This window comes from Chrysemys picta, chromosome 4 (assembly GCF_011386835.1).
Source record: "Chrysemys picta bellii isolate R12L10 chromosome 4, ASM1138683v2, whole genome shotgun sequence".
Taxonomy (NCBI): domain Eukaryota; kingdom Metazoa; phylum Chordata; order Testudines; family Emydidae; genus Chrysemys; species Chrysemys picta.
In genome coordinates, this window is record NC_088794.1 from 95,893,636 (window position 1) to 95,911,473 (window position 17,838).

The following is a 17,838-nucleotide window of genomic DNA, read 5'->3' on the forward strand; positions in this document are numbered from 1 at the left end:
TCTTCTCTTGTGCTTTGATCAGTTGTTAAATAATTAATGCTGGCACTTAAATTCTTATGACTAGGCTTTGGAGTCAGTACCCTGTTGCAACTAATAGGAACACTTTGTACCTCACAACTATTGTTTCAGCCTGTGTGCAGAATTGCGAGGTTTCAGTCTTTGCAACCAAAAGGGCTAGAGACTTGTCTTAAAAACGACAACTTAGAGTCTGGAGCACAAGATGACAGCCTCCAAAAAGAAATACTGGCCTGTTATGCCACCACAAGCTGGCCCAATTTGACTCCTTCCTATGACACTCTTCTCTGTCAAAACTACAGTGAGTACAAGTTAATACTTGAGCCAAATAAAGAAGAAATCCACAATAATAGAATTAAAAAAAAATACAACAACCCTATTGATTTAAACAAAAGACTGCACTCATCCAGATTTCAAGTAGTAGTAAAATGGTTAACTTTTAAATATCATTTAATGATGCAGAGTTAATCTAACTCTTTGGATTTAAGCTCTCTCGCCATAACCACCTGTTTTTCTCTCTCTTCAATAAAACTTCTTTTTCTTCCCCCCAGAGAGAAGACTGATGAGAATTAAGGGTTTGTCTCAGGAAGTGACCTCCAAGGATATGCTGCATACTCTTGCCCAAGCAAAGAAGGAATGCTGGGATAGGTTCCTGCAGGAAAAGTTTGAATCTGAATTTTATGTGGAGGGACATGAATCTGAAGAGAGGTAACAAGCATGATGAGGAAAGGCCAGTCAGACTGATTCAGGGGTTACCGTTAGCAAATAGAGCAGAGCTTTCTTTAAAAAAGTAAAATTGTTGGAGAATTCTAGTGGAGTGTAGGGTAGGGAATTATAGCATTACAGTAATATTGATACTTAACACTTGGCCTCTTCCGAGCAAGTCACTGATATTACTACAGCATTTCAGCAAGACAGGAAAGTAGTCCTAGTCCCATTTTATACATAGGATGACTGTGGCAAAGAGGTTAAGGCCTGAATTTTCAAAAGTCCACTAATTTGGGGTGCCTCAATTTTGGCGTGTCCAACTTGACACACATTGGACCTGCTTTTCATAGGTGCTGTGGCTTCAATTGCTTTATTTAGAATGGTGGGTTCTCAGGCTTGCTGAAAATATGGCTGAATATGTCTCAGTTAGGAAATATCTAAAAATTTAGGCCTAAGCCTAGGGTGAGAAGCTCTATCCAGGCCAGCTCCTGAATCTGTGCAGAGCCCCACTGAAGTCCACACTGTTCCAGCAAGAGAGAGACCTGTGAGGAGCTTCTTGCAAGATCAGGTCCGGGCCGGAGTTTGTGTCAGAGCTCAGATTAGAACTCTTGAGTTCCTGGCTCCTGTTTCTATGCTTAGCCTGTAGTGCTCTTGTAAGCTCTCTCCCTTGAAAATAAAGTTTTATATAAGTGCTAAATATTAGCATCCTCATTAGGTAGGTCAGATAAAGGAAACAGAAATTGTTCGGGCTTATAGAACAATGGTCCTAGTTCCGTCTCATGAAAGATGCTGTTTCCTATACTTTGAACTGCAGTCCCTTAGAGACAACGTCCTGACTTGTGTTACAGATGCCATTAAATCATCATGTGGGGATGTCAGGAACCAAACAGTCATCTTCTTGAGCACAGTGGATTCTTGTTTCTTCTCTGGCACACAGATTAGTCTGTTAATAGATCCTTCGTGTAGCCATAGGAGAGCCTATAAAATGGAAGAAAGGCCTATGGAGGGTTAACACCACCACATTTTATAATTCTGTACTGGCTTTTACTGCTACCTTATATTTAACTTCTTACTTCTGCTTTCCCTCAGCACCCTGGAACATTTAAAGCGGTGGCTGCAGCCTGATAAAGTGGCAATCAGTACTGAAGAGGTACAGTACCTGATTCCCCCAGAGTCCCATATAGAGAAGCAAGAAACTGGGGAAGAGTCTCCAGCAGCAGAACAATGAAATGCACTCCAACCATGCGAAGCAGCTGTCCAAGGACTGATGGAGCTGCATTCAGTGGCAGTAATAAAAGGGTAGGGTGAGGAAATTGCCAGTTTTTGGTCAGCAAGGGAAAGAGCTATGGACATCCAGAGGATAGAATTGCATTTGTTATCGACAGGAGTGAAGTGTCCTGCAACTTCGTGCATGCTGGACTTAAATCTTGTTTTTATCTACGTGGTTTCCCATCGTGTAGCAAAACAGTCATTCCAGTTAAAAAAAAATAAATTTGTAATTCAGAGATGATTACTGAACAAAAAAGGGGGATATCCTAGAATAGCGTAGCTAATAACTCAGAAGACAGACATTTCTTCCTCCTTTCTTGTATCCTCACTTTGTGGCTATATCTTTCCTGTTGCTAGCTTCACAGGCTTTACTCGTTGATCTGTTACAACAATTCCGCTGTAAAGTTATCTATAAAACTCCACAATTTGTGCTTGAGTTGGCTCTAAACTGTATCCTGGAGAGATGAGAAACATTTGTCCTGTTTGGATTTGGTGCAAACTAAATGGGATCCTACTCTCCAATGATAATTACCAAAGCCTGTTTAACATTCTTCTCTTTATAATGTACCAGCCTGGAATATGACATTTATTGGACTTTCAGACAGTCTTGTATGAAAAGTGTTCCTCTACTTTTTTTCTTCTGTTCGATTTGTTTTTTCCCCCCCCTAGAGCAGGGCAGGTTAGATTCTAAATCTAAATTATAGATTCTAAATCAGGGGAAGTGATAACTGATCAATGGATTGTTTTCATGTTAAATAATTCTTACATTAAGCCTGTTTGTATAGATATTTGATCTGTTTTATCTACAGCACACTGTCCCCAATCATTACTCAGAGGGTCTGTAATCCTGACCTTTGTATGAGACTGACTCTTATAATTATTGTATAGCTGCAGTTTCTTATGATATCAACAGTATAGGGCAATAGAGAGCAATGGCTTACAGCTTCTGCTGGGTTCTTAAAACTGTAGTGATTAGTTCTAATACTTTATACCCATGTAGAAGTTATGTAGCAAAAATGGATCTGTGAAATGCACTTGCAAATCAGCTTCTTGAAATACCTACCACTGTTTCCATGTCTCCATAATTGAGTGGTGCTATTGTCTCTTGATTCGAGCCATGGTTTTACTGCTACTTCTGAGCAGGAAGTCCAGTAGGATGACTCGGGACTCGTCTAAATGGGGAAATTTACCTGCAGAACTATATCACTATAGTTACACCAATATAAGTCCCTGCATGAACACTCTTATTACAGAATTAGTGTCCATGTGGGAAATTATACTAATATAACTATATATTATACACACAAGTATATAACTATACTGGTATAGTTCTGTCAGTAAATTTCCCTGCATAGACATGGGAAATACAGCTCGTCATTTGACCATATAGAGCTGGGTCTTTTATTGGCCCACAGCTGGGAAGAATTTACAGTATTAGTGCCAGTGAAAACCCAGATTTAAGTTTCCTTCAATGTAAAGCTACTTATTTGAAAGAATCAGACAAGCAGCAAAAAGGTTATACACCGCTTCTTCCTAATAAGCCTCAATTCCCCAAGCATAAACTCTTAGTAACTATGTTGGCCCTACGCATTATCCTGATTGGCAAATAAAGCAGGTATAGCTACCAGTTCTAGATGGAGACTTCTTTTCCTTTTCTTCTCAAGCACTTTGTCTGTCAAATGTCCCTGGGGCAGGGTGTTGGCTACCCTGAAACCCTTGTGATCCAAAAGTCTCTTTAAAAGTCCCTCACAGTAGGGTGTTGGCTATAGTGGCAGTCCTACAGCATCACAAGCCTCCTCCGATAGTAGTTGGGTGGCAGTGGCACGTATGATTATTCCCCAGTACTTATACCCTTATCTCCAAGGAGTCACATGTCCCCCAAATATGCTGTATTGGCATTTCATAACTTGTTTTTTTTTTTTTTCTGCTTAATATTTTTGGAAGGGACTACAGGGACAGACTGAAGGCCAACTGACCTTTACCTTTTCATCAATCATTCACCACAACTCTTTGTTGTGCTGTCCCAAGGAATCAGTTGACCCAAGTGAGTTAGTACCAAGTCCACCATCTATGTTTTCAGCGTGTTTTCTAGGTGGTCTGACCATTGACTGCCCATGACAGTTCTTCCAGATCAGCACAAATACACAGAGCCCCGATTAAACATCCAAAGTACGTAGTTGTGTCAGCAACCAAATGCAAGTTCAGCACTCACTCAGTAACTTTCCACACCACCTGTCTGATGCTAAGGGAACCGTGATCCCAGAATCCCCTAGCAAATTCAGACTTATTAAGCTGTACCAGTCTCATGTCAATCACAGTAATTCATAAAGATGAGATGGTGCTGAATTATTAAGGACAGGAGATGTACAAGATGTTTTTTTTTTAATTAAATTTCCACTATTTAACTCCCCAAAATTTAAAATGCTGTTTAAAAATAGAATGTACGTGTAAATTTGAAAATCTCTTGCTTTATTATACCTTGATACTGAGTTTCTATTCTGTAGCTGAAACTATGTTGTCAGACTATAATGAGGGTGACTTTCTATTTGATACAGTTCACAAGAATGTGTTAATGATTTCCTCTTTGTAATCAGAGATTGTGGTTAGGATATTTTATACTACACTGTAGTTTCCCTTTAAAGCTGCTAGTAAGGAGATTATACACCTGGAATCAGAAAGTCTCAACCTAAATTGAAGTTTCAACAAAATTTAAATATTTGAACCTACAGATTACCTCAATTACTCAATCTCATGCAAAAATAAACCAGTTTCTATGACTTAAATTTTACGTATAATAAAATGAAGCTAAATATATGAATTGGCTCTTCTGTTTATTCAGAGGGGGAAGCTTAGAGCAAGCAATTTTGGTTTTTGACTTTTCCATTTTAAAAAGTGTTGCGATCCCCAAGGAAAAGGAGGATTAGTGGAAAGAGCTTTGTTGTCTGACTACATCATTAGCAACTGAGCTCTTCCCATTTACACTATGTCACCAGTCACATGACATCCCCACTGGATGTCACTGCACTGAACAATGTATATTAGTAAGATGTAGGTAGTAGATTACACACTGAACTATGGACGTGTAGTCCTATGGCATTGTGAGCCAATCTTGGTACCTCAGAGACAGAAAACTGAAAGGGGAAGTGGGCCATTGTAGTCGGTAAATAGTTCCATTCAATTGTATTAGTGAAGCCAGTTGTGTGAGGAGCAGAGTACCTTCAGCTCCCACAAAGCTGAGTCCCACATGCAGTAATATCAATGGGAGTTTGTTGCCTTCAAATGGTGCAGGATCAGGCCCACTGACTAGTGTACTTAGCCTTTTGCAGAACAGGGTGAAATAAGTCTTTGCTATAATTTAACTCTGAACAAAAAACACAGAAAAACTTATAAAAACATACCTGTAAAAGATTGTCGGGGGGTAAATGGATGTACAAGATTCAGGATAAAGGTGAATCAGGTCCACAAAAAACTGTCCACATCTTCACAACAGAAAATTAAAAACTATCAAAACTTAAAGACTCTATTAAATGGCTTTTAACTGGAGATCAGATCCAACCCTCCCAATGTTGGTGAAATCTAGATCCAAAGCCTCTGGCTCAGGCTTATCTCTACATCTGCCTTGATCCAGGCAGAAAGAAGTGGCATATTAACCTGAGAATAAACAGAGAAACAAGGGAAGTTGGTTCATATATCAACATTGAAACTGATATAGCCCAGTAATATATGTTAAAGTACAGAAAAATTTAGATGCACTACAGTTGAGTAAAAATGTACATGTGTGTATACAGTAACACATTGTACTTTGACTGGACTACATGGATAAACAGAGGAACACCAAAACTACCATACACACTTTTATATAAATGATAAAATATGACTTTCCTGCAGCTAGGGGGAAAACACAACCACCAAGAAATGAAAGCTAGAGTGCACCATGAATGACTTCCAAAAATGTCCAAAACAAGTCCTTTCAGGAAATCAAACAAAAACAAATCCAAACTGGAGAAAATACCACCCCATAAACCTACTTGAATTTTACCTCAGTGCATCTGTGGGAAAATGAAAATGAATGAGCTGTATAAGAAGCAAGTTTGAATCTAATATACTTCAGGATACTGAACAAGATTATAGAATAATAAAAAGATGTTACGTGTTCTAACCACTGACTTCACTCTTTCCACATAAGAAAAAAAACATGATAGTATCCTTATGTGCACCGGGAGATATGACAGAGCAAATAGCAGAAGGAAAAGAAGGATTGATGAAACAAATTAGATGCTGGAAAAACAAACCAACAATAAAATTCTTAACCACAGCATTAACAGTAGCATCATGTGAAAGGTTAATATTCAGATGATAAAACAAATACAGGAAAGTTACCATGAAATTTAGAAGCTGTTTCTAGACTACAAAAAAATAAATCACAAATTAAATTTCCCATTCTCTCCTCCACCCCCCTATATATCTTCTAACTCTCCTTGGCTTTCTACCCTTTACTATTAGTATTTTTCTTTAATCACAGTATGACTTTTTCCACCTAAAATTTGTCCAGAAATGTGGATAATTCTGGTATATGTGACAGCTCAGCAATACTCTGATAATAGTTCATATTTAATGTGGAGGAGAATAATGTTAAGAAGGCATTATAATAAAATAGGAATTCTGGCTGTTTAAAGGAAAATTAGTTTCAGGTGGAAACCTCTGGCCAGGACTACACTCCAAAATCAGGCTGATGTAAGCCACCTTGCTTGTTGTGCTTGTGTCCATACTTAAATTTGTCTCCCACTGATGTAAATGCCATGTTATGATGATGCAGTAACCCCACTGTGATGTTATTGACATGAACTGTGACCGTATTGATTATTGTTGCAACCAGGGTCCTATGGTTGCACCAGATCTTATATAGAGGAGGTCAAGTGGGGTGTCTATGGAAAGGTTGTAGTTTGCTGGTTATGATTATGCTGTCTGTCTGTGTGTATCATTTTTGTATTTGAAGTTATGAATATTGGCTATATACTTGTATCTCAATGTGTTTGATTCAAAGTAGCCTCAGTGAAGCATTTGGTCAGCTCCTTGAGAAAGGACTATTCTCAGTAAGTGCCCAATCAAGAAACACTTAACTGACAATGGACTTTGGGAGACGCCAATCCACATCTGAGCCTTCCTGGGAATGTTCAAACTAGCAAGTAAACAATAGCGTCAGCCTGCAAAAAGCTGAATCATTCATGGACATGTGACTTACTTTGTGGCTACAAACTCCATCTTGTTGCTGTGACTTTGCACAGAAGAACAAAGGGGTTTCCGTCCACAAGAGAGAGAGAATATAAAAGGCCCTGGAAACCCCTCCATTTTGTCTTCAGCTGGCTTAAGAGATGGCCTCTCCAGCCCCAAGAGGTGCCTGAAAGAAACTGGAACAAAGGACAGTAACTACGGGGGTGTGAGTGATTGCTGGACTCAGACTAGGAAGGAGTCTAGTCTGTGAAAGAAGACTATTGGAACATCTCTGAGTGGGAGATTTACCTGCATTCAGTTTCTTACTGTATTAGGCTTAGACTTGCGTGTTTTCGTTTTCTTTTGATTGGTAACTTACTTTGTTCTGTCTGTTATTACTTGGAACCACTTAAATCCTACTTGTTATACTTAATAAAAATCACTTTTTGCTTATTACTGAACCCAGAGTTAATGACTAATTCCTGAGGGAGCAAACAGCTGTGCATATCTCTATCAGTGTTATAGAGGGTGGACAATTTGTACAGGGTAAGCTCATAAGCTTTATACAGAGTAAAAAGCATTTATTTGGGGTTTGGACCCCATTGGGAACTGGACCCCATTGGGAACTGGGTATCTGGATGCTGGAGACAGGAGTGCCTGCTAAGTGGTTTTCAGTTAAAGCCTGCAGCTTTGGGGGACGTGGTTCAGACCTGGGTCTGTGTTTGCAGCAGGCTAGTATGTCTGGCTCAAAAACAGGGTTCTGGAGTCCCAAGCTGGCAGGAAAAATGGGCTCAGAGGTAGTCTCAGCACATCAGGTGGAAGTCCCAAGGAGGCCTCTGTGACCCAACCTGTCACAGTGGCGTAGTCGGCAGGATCTGTGCACAGCTGATTGCTTTGAGATACTGGTAGTGATTTTAAATGAGTTAAGTGTGGTGGCTGGAGAACAGATAAAGTGGTTACTGGTTCGTTATTTTCTGTTTGCTTATTTCAGGTAAGAGAAATAGAGGCAGAAAAATCAGCAAAATAGGGGAGAGTGAAGCTCAGAAGAAGCTAGAACTGCACAAGTTACAAATTGCCAAGAAGAAAAAAGACAAAGAACTTGAGGCCCAGAAACAGGCCCAAATTGAAGCACAAAAGACTCCCCACCAGCAAATCCTGGACTTAAAAACTGTCACGGGGCGGGACTCACCGCTGCAGCGCCTCCTGCTGGTCGTCCAGGGAATTAGTGTTTCCAGCCTCCAGAGCACCCTCTGCAGGCCGGTATCCCGCTGTTCTGCTGGGCCTGAGTCCTTCCTGGACCCCGGTGCTCCTTTCAGGCCAGGGTGCTGCCCCCTGGCAGTACCCTCACAGATCTGGGTCTCCCCAGGGAACCCCCACCCTCTATTACCATCTCACCTCAGACTATAGCTACTGCCAGTCTTGATCTAGCCCTCCCATTCACTGGGGCAGACTGCAGTGTAAATGCCACTCATCACCGGGAAGGGGGGTTGGACCTGCTGCCTCTGCCTACCCTTGGGCTGCCCCTCTGCAACCCCAGTTCCCTTTCTGGCCTTTAACAAGGCCTGCAGCCTGGGGGGTTTCCAGGCTCCCCCAGCTCCTCTAGCCTTCCCCCAGCCCTGCTCCATTTTGGGTACTTTGTTTAGCTCCCCAGCAGTCAGACCCTTCTCCCTCAGCAAGCTAGAGAGAGACTCACTTAGCTCCTAACATCCCTGGCTTTTATAAGGCCAGCTACAGTCTGATTGGGGAGTGGCCCCAGCTGTGGCTGCCTTCTCCAATCAGCCAAGGCTTGCAACCTTTACTAGCTGCAGCCCTCACGCAGCCTCAGCCCTCTCCCAGGACTGACTTCACGCCCTTCAGGGCAGGAGCGGGTGACCACCCCACTACAAAGACAAAGAAATTGAGGCCCAGAGACAAGCACAAATTGAGACCCAGAAGCATGAACTGGCTGTAATGGAGTAGAAGAGGTGCACAAAGACATGTATCCTGGAGGTAGAATTGGAGTCCTGGTGACTGCTGTGGTGGGAACAGATCCCAAGGACTCTAGCTGGAAGCAAGCACAACCTGAGTGAAATGGAGGAGATTTTACTGGCCAGTGAAGGGTCTGTCATAGCTGGTAGCTGTGAACCCACAGCTGGATCAGGGTCACCTTTGCTTTTGGGGGACACAGGAGTGTCTGCCCCAGAGGGGAGCCCAAAGAGGAATTTTAGCTATACTGCCTCTGCCATGGATAGTGTCCAAGTCTGTGGCAGTAAGTTCAGGAGGCGGGTGTGACGTTGCACTCCATATGATTTTATGAAAATATGCTAATGAGTGTGAATATAAATGTAACTGGAATATGCTTCATGCAAAAGGTCTCTTGTAAGGTATCATTACAAAGCTTATAATCTACTGAGCGTGGTCATCCTATTTGTATAAATGTATCATTCTTGTATCTGAAACTAGAAATAGGATATATAAAACTCTGAGGTCCTATTGTAATTATGCAAAGCGTGAGTCATTAATGTTGGTTTGGAATCTTGATGGCTCCCATCAACTAGGACAATTGGTTGTATTGGCTCTGTTTACTTGCAAGCCTTCCTGTGAGTCAGGCCAGGAAGAATGAAGGCTTGGGGTCTCACAGGACGTGACCAAGTCAGCTGGTACTGGAATCTATCTTAAACCTGGTGCTTTTCCATTTAGAAGGAGGGGTGGGGACCCAGAGAGACAAAAGATTCCTGCCTTGTGCCAAAACTATATGGGGGGGTGGAACAGAACAAAGGGGGCTGCAGTCATGAGAAATCCCCTAGCTACCACCTGAGCTGGAACAAGGACTGTACCAGGGGAAAGGATTGGGCCCAGACTAGAAAGGAGTCTAGTCTGTGAAAGAAGCTTATTGGAAGATCTCTGAGGGTGTGATTTATCTGTAATCAATTTCTTAATGTATTAGGCTTAGACTTGTGTGTTTTTGTTTTATTTTGCTTGGTAACTTACTTTGATCTGTCTGGTATTATTTGGAACCACTTAAATTCTACTTGTTACACTTAATAAAATAACTTTTTGCTTATTAATTAACCCAGAGTAAGTAATTAATTCCTGGGGGAGCAAACAGCTGAGCATATCTCTCTATCAGCGTTACAGAGGGCAAACAATTTAGGAGTTTACCCTGTATAAGCTTTATACAGAGTAAAACTGATTTATTTGGGGTTTGGATCCTTTGGGAGCTATGTCTAGGTGCTAGAGAGAGTAACACTTCTTTAGCTGTTTTCAGTTAAGTCTGCAGCTTTTTGGGGAATGTGGTTCAGACCTGGGTCTGTGTTTGCAGCAGACTACTGTGTCTGGCTCAACAAGACAGGGTACTGAAGTCCCAAGCTGGCAGGGAAAATGGGCTCAGAGGTAGTCTCAGCACATCAGGTGGCAGTCCCAAGGGGGTTTCTGTGACCGAACCCATCACAGTGCTCCCCAAAGAGCATTGAGCCAGGGTCAATACACTGAGGTCGACGCAGTGTGAGCGTAAACACTGTAAAAACAACGAGGAGTCCTTGTGGCACCTTAGAGACTAAAATTTATTTGGGCATAAGCTTTTGTGGGCTAGAACCCACTTTATCGGATGCATGAAGTGAAAAATACAGGAAAGAATGGGGGTTGCTTTACCAAGTGTGAGGTCAGTCTAATGAGATAAATCAATTAACAGCAGGATACCAAGGGAGGAAAAATAACTTTTGAAGTGGTAAGAGAGTGGCCCATTACAGACAGTTGACAAGAAGGTGTGAGTAACAGTAGGGAGAAATTAGTATTGGGGAATTTAAGTTTAGGTTTTGTAATGACCCAATCACTCCCAGTCTTTATTCAGGCCTAATCTGATGGCATCCAGTTTGCAAATTAATTCCAGTTCTGCAGCTTCACATTGGAGTCTGTGTTTGAAGTTTTTGTTGTTGAAGAATTGCCACTTTTAGGTCTGTTATTGAGTGACTAGAGAGATTGAAGTGTTCTCCTACTGTTTTTTTAATGTTATGATTCCTGATGTCAGATTTGTGTCCATTTATTCTTTTGCGTAGAGACTGTCCGGTATGGCCAATGTACATGGTAGAGGAGCATTGCTGGTACATGATGGCATATATCACATTGACAGATGTGCAGGTGAACGAGCCCTGGATGGTGTGGCTGATGTGGTTAGGTCCTATGATGGTGTCCCTTGAATAGATATGAGGACAGAGTTGGCACCACGGTTTGTAGCAGGGTTTGATTCCTGGGTTGGTGTTTTTGTTGTGTGGTGTGTAGTTGCTGGTGAGTATTTGCTTCAGGGTGGGGGGCTGTCTGTAGGCCAGGACTGTCCTGTCTCCCAAGGTCTGTGAGAGTAAGGGATCGTCCTTCAGGATAGGTTGTAGATCCTTGATGATGCGCTGGAGAGGTTTTAGTTGGGGGCTGTAGGTGACGGCTAGTGGTGTTCTGTTATTTTCTTTGTTGGGCCGGTCTTGTATTAGGTGACTTCTTGGTACCCTTCTGGCTCTGTCAATCTGTTTCTTCACTTCACCAGGTGGGTATTGAAGTTTTAAGAACACTTGATAGAGATTCTGTAGGTGTTTGCCTCTCTCTGAGGAACCGGAGCAAATGTGGTTGTAGCTTAGAGCTTGGCTGTAGACAATGGATCATGTGATGTGGTCTGGATGAAAGCTGGAGGTGTGTAGGTATGTTTACCTTAACAGTCCTCCAGCAGCTGTTCCACAATGCCTGACACTGACTGCTCTGGTCAAAATTGTGACCTCCTCTGCCCAGGGATCATGGAGACTGGAAGCCACCTCCCACCCCCACCTTTGAAACCCACACATATTTTTGAAATGCCTTTTCCTGACTGCCCAGTTTGGCAAGCACAGGTAGCAGCACTCATAGGCTTTAAGGCCAGAAGGGACCATCATGATCATCTTGTCTGACTTCCTGCACATTGCAGGCCACAGAACCTAACCCTCCCAATCACATAAGAGACCCATAACCTCTGGCTGAGTTACTCAAATTCTCAAATAATTATTTAGAGGCTTCAAGTTGCAGAAAATCTACCATTTACTCTAGTTTAAACCTGCAAGTGATTCATGTTCCATAGGATGGTGAAAAATCTTAGGGTCTCTATCAATCTGATCCCAGGGGAAACTTCCTTTCTGAACCCATATGTGGTGGTCACTTAGATCCTTAGCATTTCTGCAAGACCCAACAGTGGACACACAGGAAAGAATTCTCTGTAGTAACACAGAGCCCCCTCTCGTCCCCTTCTAGTGTCCCATCACTGGCCATTAGAGATATTTGCTACTAGCAGTTGCAGATTGGCTACATGCCATTGTAGGCAGTTTCATCGTACCATCCTCTCCATAAACTTATCAAGCTCCTTCTCGAAGTCAGTTAGGTTTTTTGCTCCCACTGCTCCCCTTGGAAGACCATTCCAGAACTTCATTCCTCTGATGGTTAGAAACCTTCATTTAATTTCAACCCTAAACTTGGTGATGGCCAGTTTTATATGAATTTGTTCTTGTGTCAACATTGGTGCTTAACTTAAATAACTTCTCTCCCTCCCTGGTATTTATCCCTATATTGTATTTATAGAGAGCAACCATCGCTCTCCTCAGCCTTCTTTTGGTTAGGCTAAACAAGCCAACCTCTTTGAGTCTTCTGTCATGAGATAGGTTTTCCATTTCCCCGATCATCCTAGTAGCCCTTCTCTGCCCCTGTTCCAGTTTGAATTCATCTTTCTTAAACATGAGAGATCAGAACTGCACACAGTATTCCAGATGAGGTCTCACCAGTGCCTTGTATAATGGTACTAACATTTCCATATCTCTACTGGAAATACTTTGCCTGATGCATCCTAGGATTGCATCACATTGATGACTTATAGTCATTCTGTGATCAACCAATACACCCAGGTCTTTCTCCTCCTATATCACTTCCAACGGATAAGTCCCCAGTTTCTAGCAAAAATTATTGTTAGTCCCCAAGTGAATGACCTTGCACTTTGCATTATTAAATTTCATCCCATTTCTATTACTCCAGTGTTCAGGGTCATCCAGATCTTTCCCAAGCCCCCTCTTCTGGCCTTCAAACAACCCCCCCCAACATCATTATCAGAAGCAAGCTCCCCAGAGATCAGACATACCAATTCAAAGCAGCACCAGACCCTGCCAGAACAACAGATGCAAAACCTGTAGACCTATCTCTGCTGCTACAATGAGCGATGTCCCCCACAACACATCTTTCAAGATCTGTGGGTACTACACATGCCTATCACAACATGTAGTGTACCTCATCCAATGCACTAAATGGCTCGATAACAACTATGAGGTGAAACCAGGCAATCACTACACTCTCGAATGCACTCACACAGAAAAGTGATAAAAGACAAAAACACCCTATTCACCTAGGGGCGAACACATTTCAAGAAGTGATCACTCTATATCTGACCTGTCAGTCCTCATCCTCAAAGGAAACCTGCACAGCACTTTCAAAAGGTGAGCCCAGGATCTTAAAGTCATAACTGTGCTAGACACTAAAAATCCTGGTCTTATAAAAACATTGGATTTGTGGCTTATTACAACAATCTATAACCCACTAACCCCCCTTTTTTGTCCTATGACTGGAGACTAGTTAACTGTCCAATTCACCTTGAAAGGTCTTACAGTGTGTTTTAACTACTTACGCTAAACAACCTGTTCCACCTTGCATTTAGCAGTGACCTTGGGAATATCTTTCCCAAACCTGGAGAAGAGCTCCGTGGAGTTTGAAAGCTTGTCTCTTTCACCAACAGAAATTGGTCCAATACAAGATATTAACTCACCCACTTGTCTCTCTGATATCCTGGGACCAACACTGCCAACAGTGGCCATGGGTCTGAATCTCAATTTCTTATCTCATAATGCAAAACCACCATTGCAGTTGACACAAGCTATACCTTTGTTTACTGCACAGCTGTGTGGTCAAGGTTGAATGGGCAATGGAGACTGAACTCCTTTGTCATTCCTAGAGGTGATCTTTAAACGTCGGGATGAGGCAGTGTCAAAAAGCTTGCATTGCAGTTTCCCTGCTATGCCGTTCTGTATCTAGGGAAATCCAGGGGATGTATATCCTTTCATGAACACAGGATTTTTCTTTCAGTGATGCGAGTGCAAGGATTCTTCTTGTGACATTAACTATAACAACACATGTTCTTTGTTTCAGAACAAGTCTAGTGCACCTAGTGAGAGCAACCTCACTCTGCTCTGTAGTGGTACTAATGATCCAGTGGAGTGGAATCTTGGTCAGGGTGATAGTGTTCTCTAGGGGAAACAGCTCCCTTCATCGCCAAGAAAGCAAGTTGATTTTAGTGACCAGATGGAATCTGTCTCTGTGCTGCAGGAGGAAAATAGTGACAAAATCCTTAGTGCTGACCATGTGGATTTCTCTAAAGATTTTGTAAAGTCAACTTCTCCAACACGATCAGTTGCACAGCTTGCTTCTCTGGAATTTTCCCAAGTAGATGACTCCTTCCATAGGAAGATAAAACCAAATGAAACACTAAGCAATACCTCAGAGGATCAGCTCCCAGTGAACCTTTGTTAACATCCATCCATTCTAATTCCTTGGCAAAAAGAAGGGGATGAAGGAAAGGAAACCCCAGAAGAAAGCGGGCTTCTTCATGAAGTTGTGTCATTATGTAAAATGACCTCTGCTTTCCACCACAGTTTAAACATTTCAGAGGATAATTACTCCAGTAATAGCAGTGGAAATAAAGTGTAAGGGAACTTTGAGAGGAGAAACAACTTCCATGAGAGGTTAAAGAGAGACTACTCAGGAGTCCACGTAATACATGATAACCAAAAGATCACAAAGGAATAATTACTTTTACATTTTAAAATACTTCTGTTTGTTTAGTACATGGATTTAGACATCTGCTTATATGTTTCTCAGTTAATTTCTTGGCTGTGTTTAAGTCCACAAGATGGAACTAAATATACTAATGCACTCTTAAATCAGGTACTAGTTTGTATGTATGTGAAATATACAACTGGTGCATGGTGCTTACTAATGTTCCTTTGTGCAGCAGGAAGTGTATCGCCTTTGCATATATCCTGAAGGTACTGTATTAATCCTGTTGGGCATGAAATGAACAAAAACAGTTTAGATTTGTCTGAAACTTACAAATATCCATGTTTGTAATGATTTAATTGCCTTAATCATCTGGGAAAAGGTTTAAATGTCTTAGAAGATGACTTGCAAACGTTCAGAAGAGCAATAATGATTTTCCATGGCATGTATCTGCTTGAGCAAAGGGGAAAAAGACCTTTTCTAAACTAAAGGATCTCTTGTGACTAATAGGGAGCTTGTTATAAACAGAAACTGTGGCCATGTCTTCCAGACCTTGAAAAGGCGGCGCATACTTTTCTTTTATGAAGTGCTGAATTATAATGTGAAGTTACTTAACTTCTGTTTACAACTAAGGCACTTTAAAGACATTATCCAGTGTCTCAATGTAGACGTTTTCATCTAGGAATTTTCAGAAAGGAAAGTGTACGTGAAATTGATAGATTTTATTGCTGTTTTTTAAATTTCTACAATTGAATAATTCTGTACTAAAATTAATTTGTGCCACTGCTGAACATGACCATTTGATTTTTACAAGCCACCTTTAAAAGAAACATTACATTATTGCTTTTCTTCTTAGGAGTTTTGTTTAGTTGAGCTGTGCAGTATTTTAAAGAGCAGTGAATGAAGATTACTTATAACACTAGACATCAAAAGTAATTGGTTCAGCAATTAAGAATGCAAATACCCCACTCTCATGTACCAGAGAATCTTTTTGCAATTACAAGGAAGGGAATTAAATGGATGCTGCATGTACTATATTTAGGCATAAATGTTTATCCCCTTTCGAGCACGTAGCATTCCTAAAGGATATTTCTGTATTTAAAATTCAAAAAGTAGATTCCTCCCTGAGTGGAGCACATCTATTCATTGTCCTTGTCCACCCCTATTTGTCCCATACCCTCTGTGGATCAGAACGAGTACATTCTGGGGTGAACCACACTAGGCCAAAAATGGCAACTTTGAATACTGTCTATTGGCATGTGTAACACAAAGCAAGGAGTAACAGGATTTGTCATTGCGAGGAATGCTCTCCCACTCTTCCTCACCAACAGCAGGAATCTTCTTCTGTGGCAAGGACGGCTTAGTGGTATCCTCAGCACAGACCAAGGAGAGCAAGTTGAAGAAGTCAGGGGTTAGGGGCAGGTTGGGCTGCAGTACTTTGGTAGTGGATCACTGCACAGGTTAACACCAGTTGTCACGTTTGGGTTTACAAAGGAAGTTTCCTCTTGGCCTTAATGCGATTTGACTTTTGTTTTCCTGTTTTATCACCATGAGCATCAGTCAATTGGTTATGTCAAGTGGCTCAAGGGAATTGGTGTGTGATCCCTCTGGGGAGGTTGTGGGGCGGTGGCTGATGCTCTGCCCATGAGATCTAGTGTCTAATACTATCTTGTCATTTCACATAACTTTGTTGGCAACATCCCTTGTGTTGTAAAAGAAGGTCTTGTATCCCAAACTACAGACTCCGGATGGGTGAAAAGGAGCGGGGAGGCAGATTTTAGCAACACCACTGGTGAGGATGGGCCGCATGACTGGGTAATGGTATGAGGCCCCTTCGCCAAAGTGCCCCGTTTTACGTGCAAGGGAAAGGGTCAGGTTGTGGACTCAATTCATAATACAATGTCCTTGGCTGATTAGAACATGAAAGTTTTTATAGGTGTGTTCAGTATATATTTCTGAAGAGGACCTCAGCAGCTTATTGATGCTGAGGATGATTGTAAGATTTCCATCCTGATCTGTCTCAGGGTTTTCTGTAGTACCTATCACCATAGTATCTGAGATGCAAGTGGAGTCTTTATTTGTGTTATCCCAAAAAGTGACACTTGGCAAAACTGTGTTTGAGTTACTGAGGACCAAAATTATTATTAACCCATAAACTATTAAACATTTTAGCTGGGTTATCAGATATCAAGAAATAGGAAGTGTCAGGTCTGAACAGTGTTTAAATGGGGGAGCTCGAACGAAAACACAAGATGTTGCAGGAGGTTGTTCAGGGAATCTGGAAGTGGCATTTTTCTTTGTTGGTCCTGAATCAGTACCCAGTAGTCACTTTGCCACTTTCCCTAAGATCCTCATTAACCTTATTAAAAACTGAGGCAAAGTATTCATGTAGGTGTTGGGCTATGCCTAGATTATTTTTAATTTTTATTTTTCATTCCTTTTAGGCATTCTATGTTCCCTTGCTTGGGATGCAGATAGAAGGCCCTTCGCCCAGACCTCCTGGCCAGTGGTTCGCTGCGTTGCATTCCATCGTGCCTTGGGAAGACTTACCTTTGTCGCATCATTCATCGCTGCACTGTGGGACACTTACCTTGAAGAATCCTGACATCTCCAGTGCTGTGCCTGTCCTGGGAGTGTGAGTATGCAAGTGTGAGAGTGACCCTCCCCCTTCTTTTGAGCTTAGCTATCAGTATAATAAAAGTGCTATTTTCTGCCAAACTCTGGTGGGTCATTAGTCCTCCCTAAGCTTACTAGCTGGCCCAATTTGGGGTAACAATTTTAACTCAAACAGATTCTGTTTTATCCATTCCATAAACTTTTAATTTCTTTACA

The 17,838-nt window shown here is 41.7% G+C and overlaps 2 protein-coding genes and 1 pseudogene across 7 annotated transcripts in view; 2 read left to right on the top strand and 1 right to left on the bottom strand.

The window, feature by feature from the left end:
* LOC101942869 (protein-L-isoaspartate(D-aspartate) O-methyltransferase-like) overlaps positions 1-5,509 on the bottom strand; it is a 20,645-nt gene extending 15,136 nt beyond the window's left edge. Inside the window, exon 1 of one of the 3 annotated variants that reach the window (XM_065593156.1) lies at positions 5,391-5,509. The gene's annotated coding sequence lies outside the window, so the exon portion shown is untranslated. Of the gene's footprint in view, positions 1-521; positions 661-3,617; positions 3,813-5,390 lie in introns of those variants that run through there. The other 2 variants (XM_065593154.1, XM_065593157.1) reach the window with 2 other exon arrangements.
* The window catches only part of CCDC32 (coiled-coil domain containing 32), a 10,375-nt gene extending 2,711 nt beyond the window's left edge, over positions 1-7,664 (top strand). For 3 of the 4 annotated variants that reach the window (XM_065593163.1, XM_005284668.5, XM_024106649.3), the window contains exons 3-4: positions 567-723; positions 1,813-4,806. In XM_065593163.1, coding sequence (XP_065449235.1) covers positions 567-723; positions 1,813-1,951 — 296 coding nt within the window. In that variant the 3' untranslated portion in view covers positions 1,952-4,806. Of the gene's footprint in view, positions 1-566; positions 724-1,812 lie in introns of all 4 variants that reach the window. The other variant, XM_005284667.4, reaches the window with a different exon arrangement.
* On the top strand, positions 4,107-17,450 carry LOC112059787 (DENN domain-containing protein 1B-like; annotated as a pseudogene).
* The last annotated feature ends 388 nt before the right edge of the window (positions 17,451-17,838 follow it).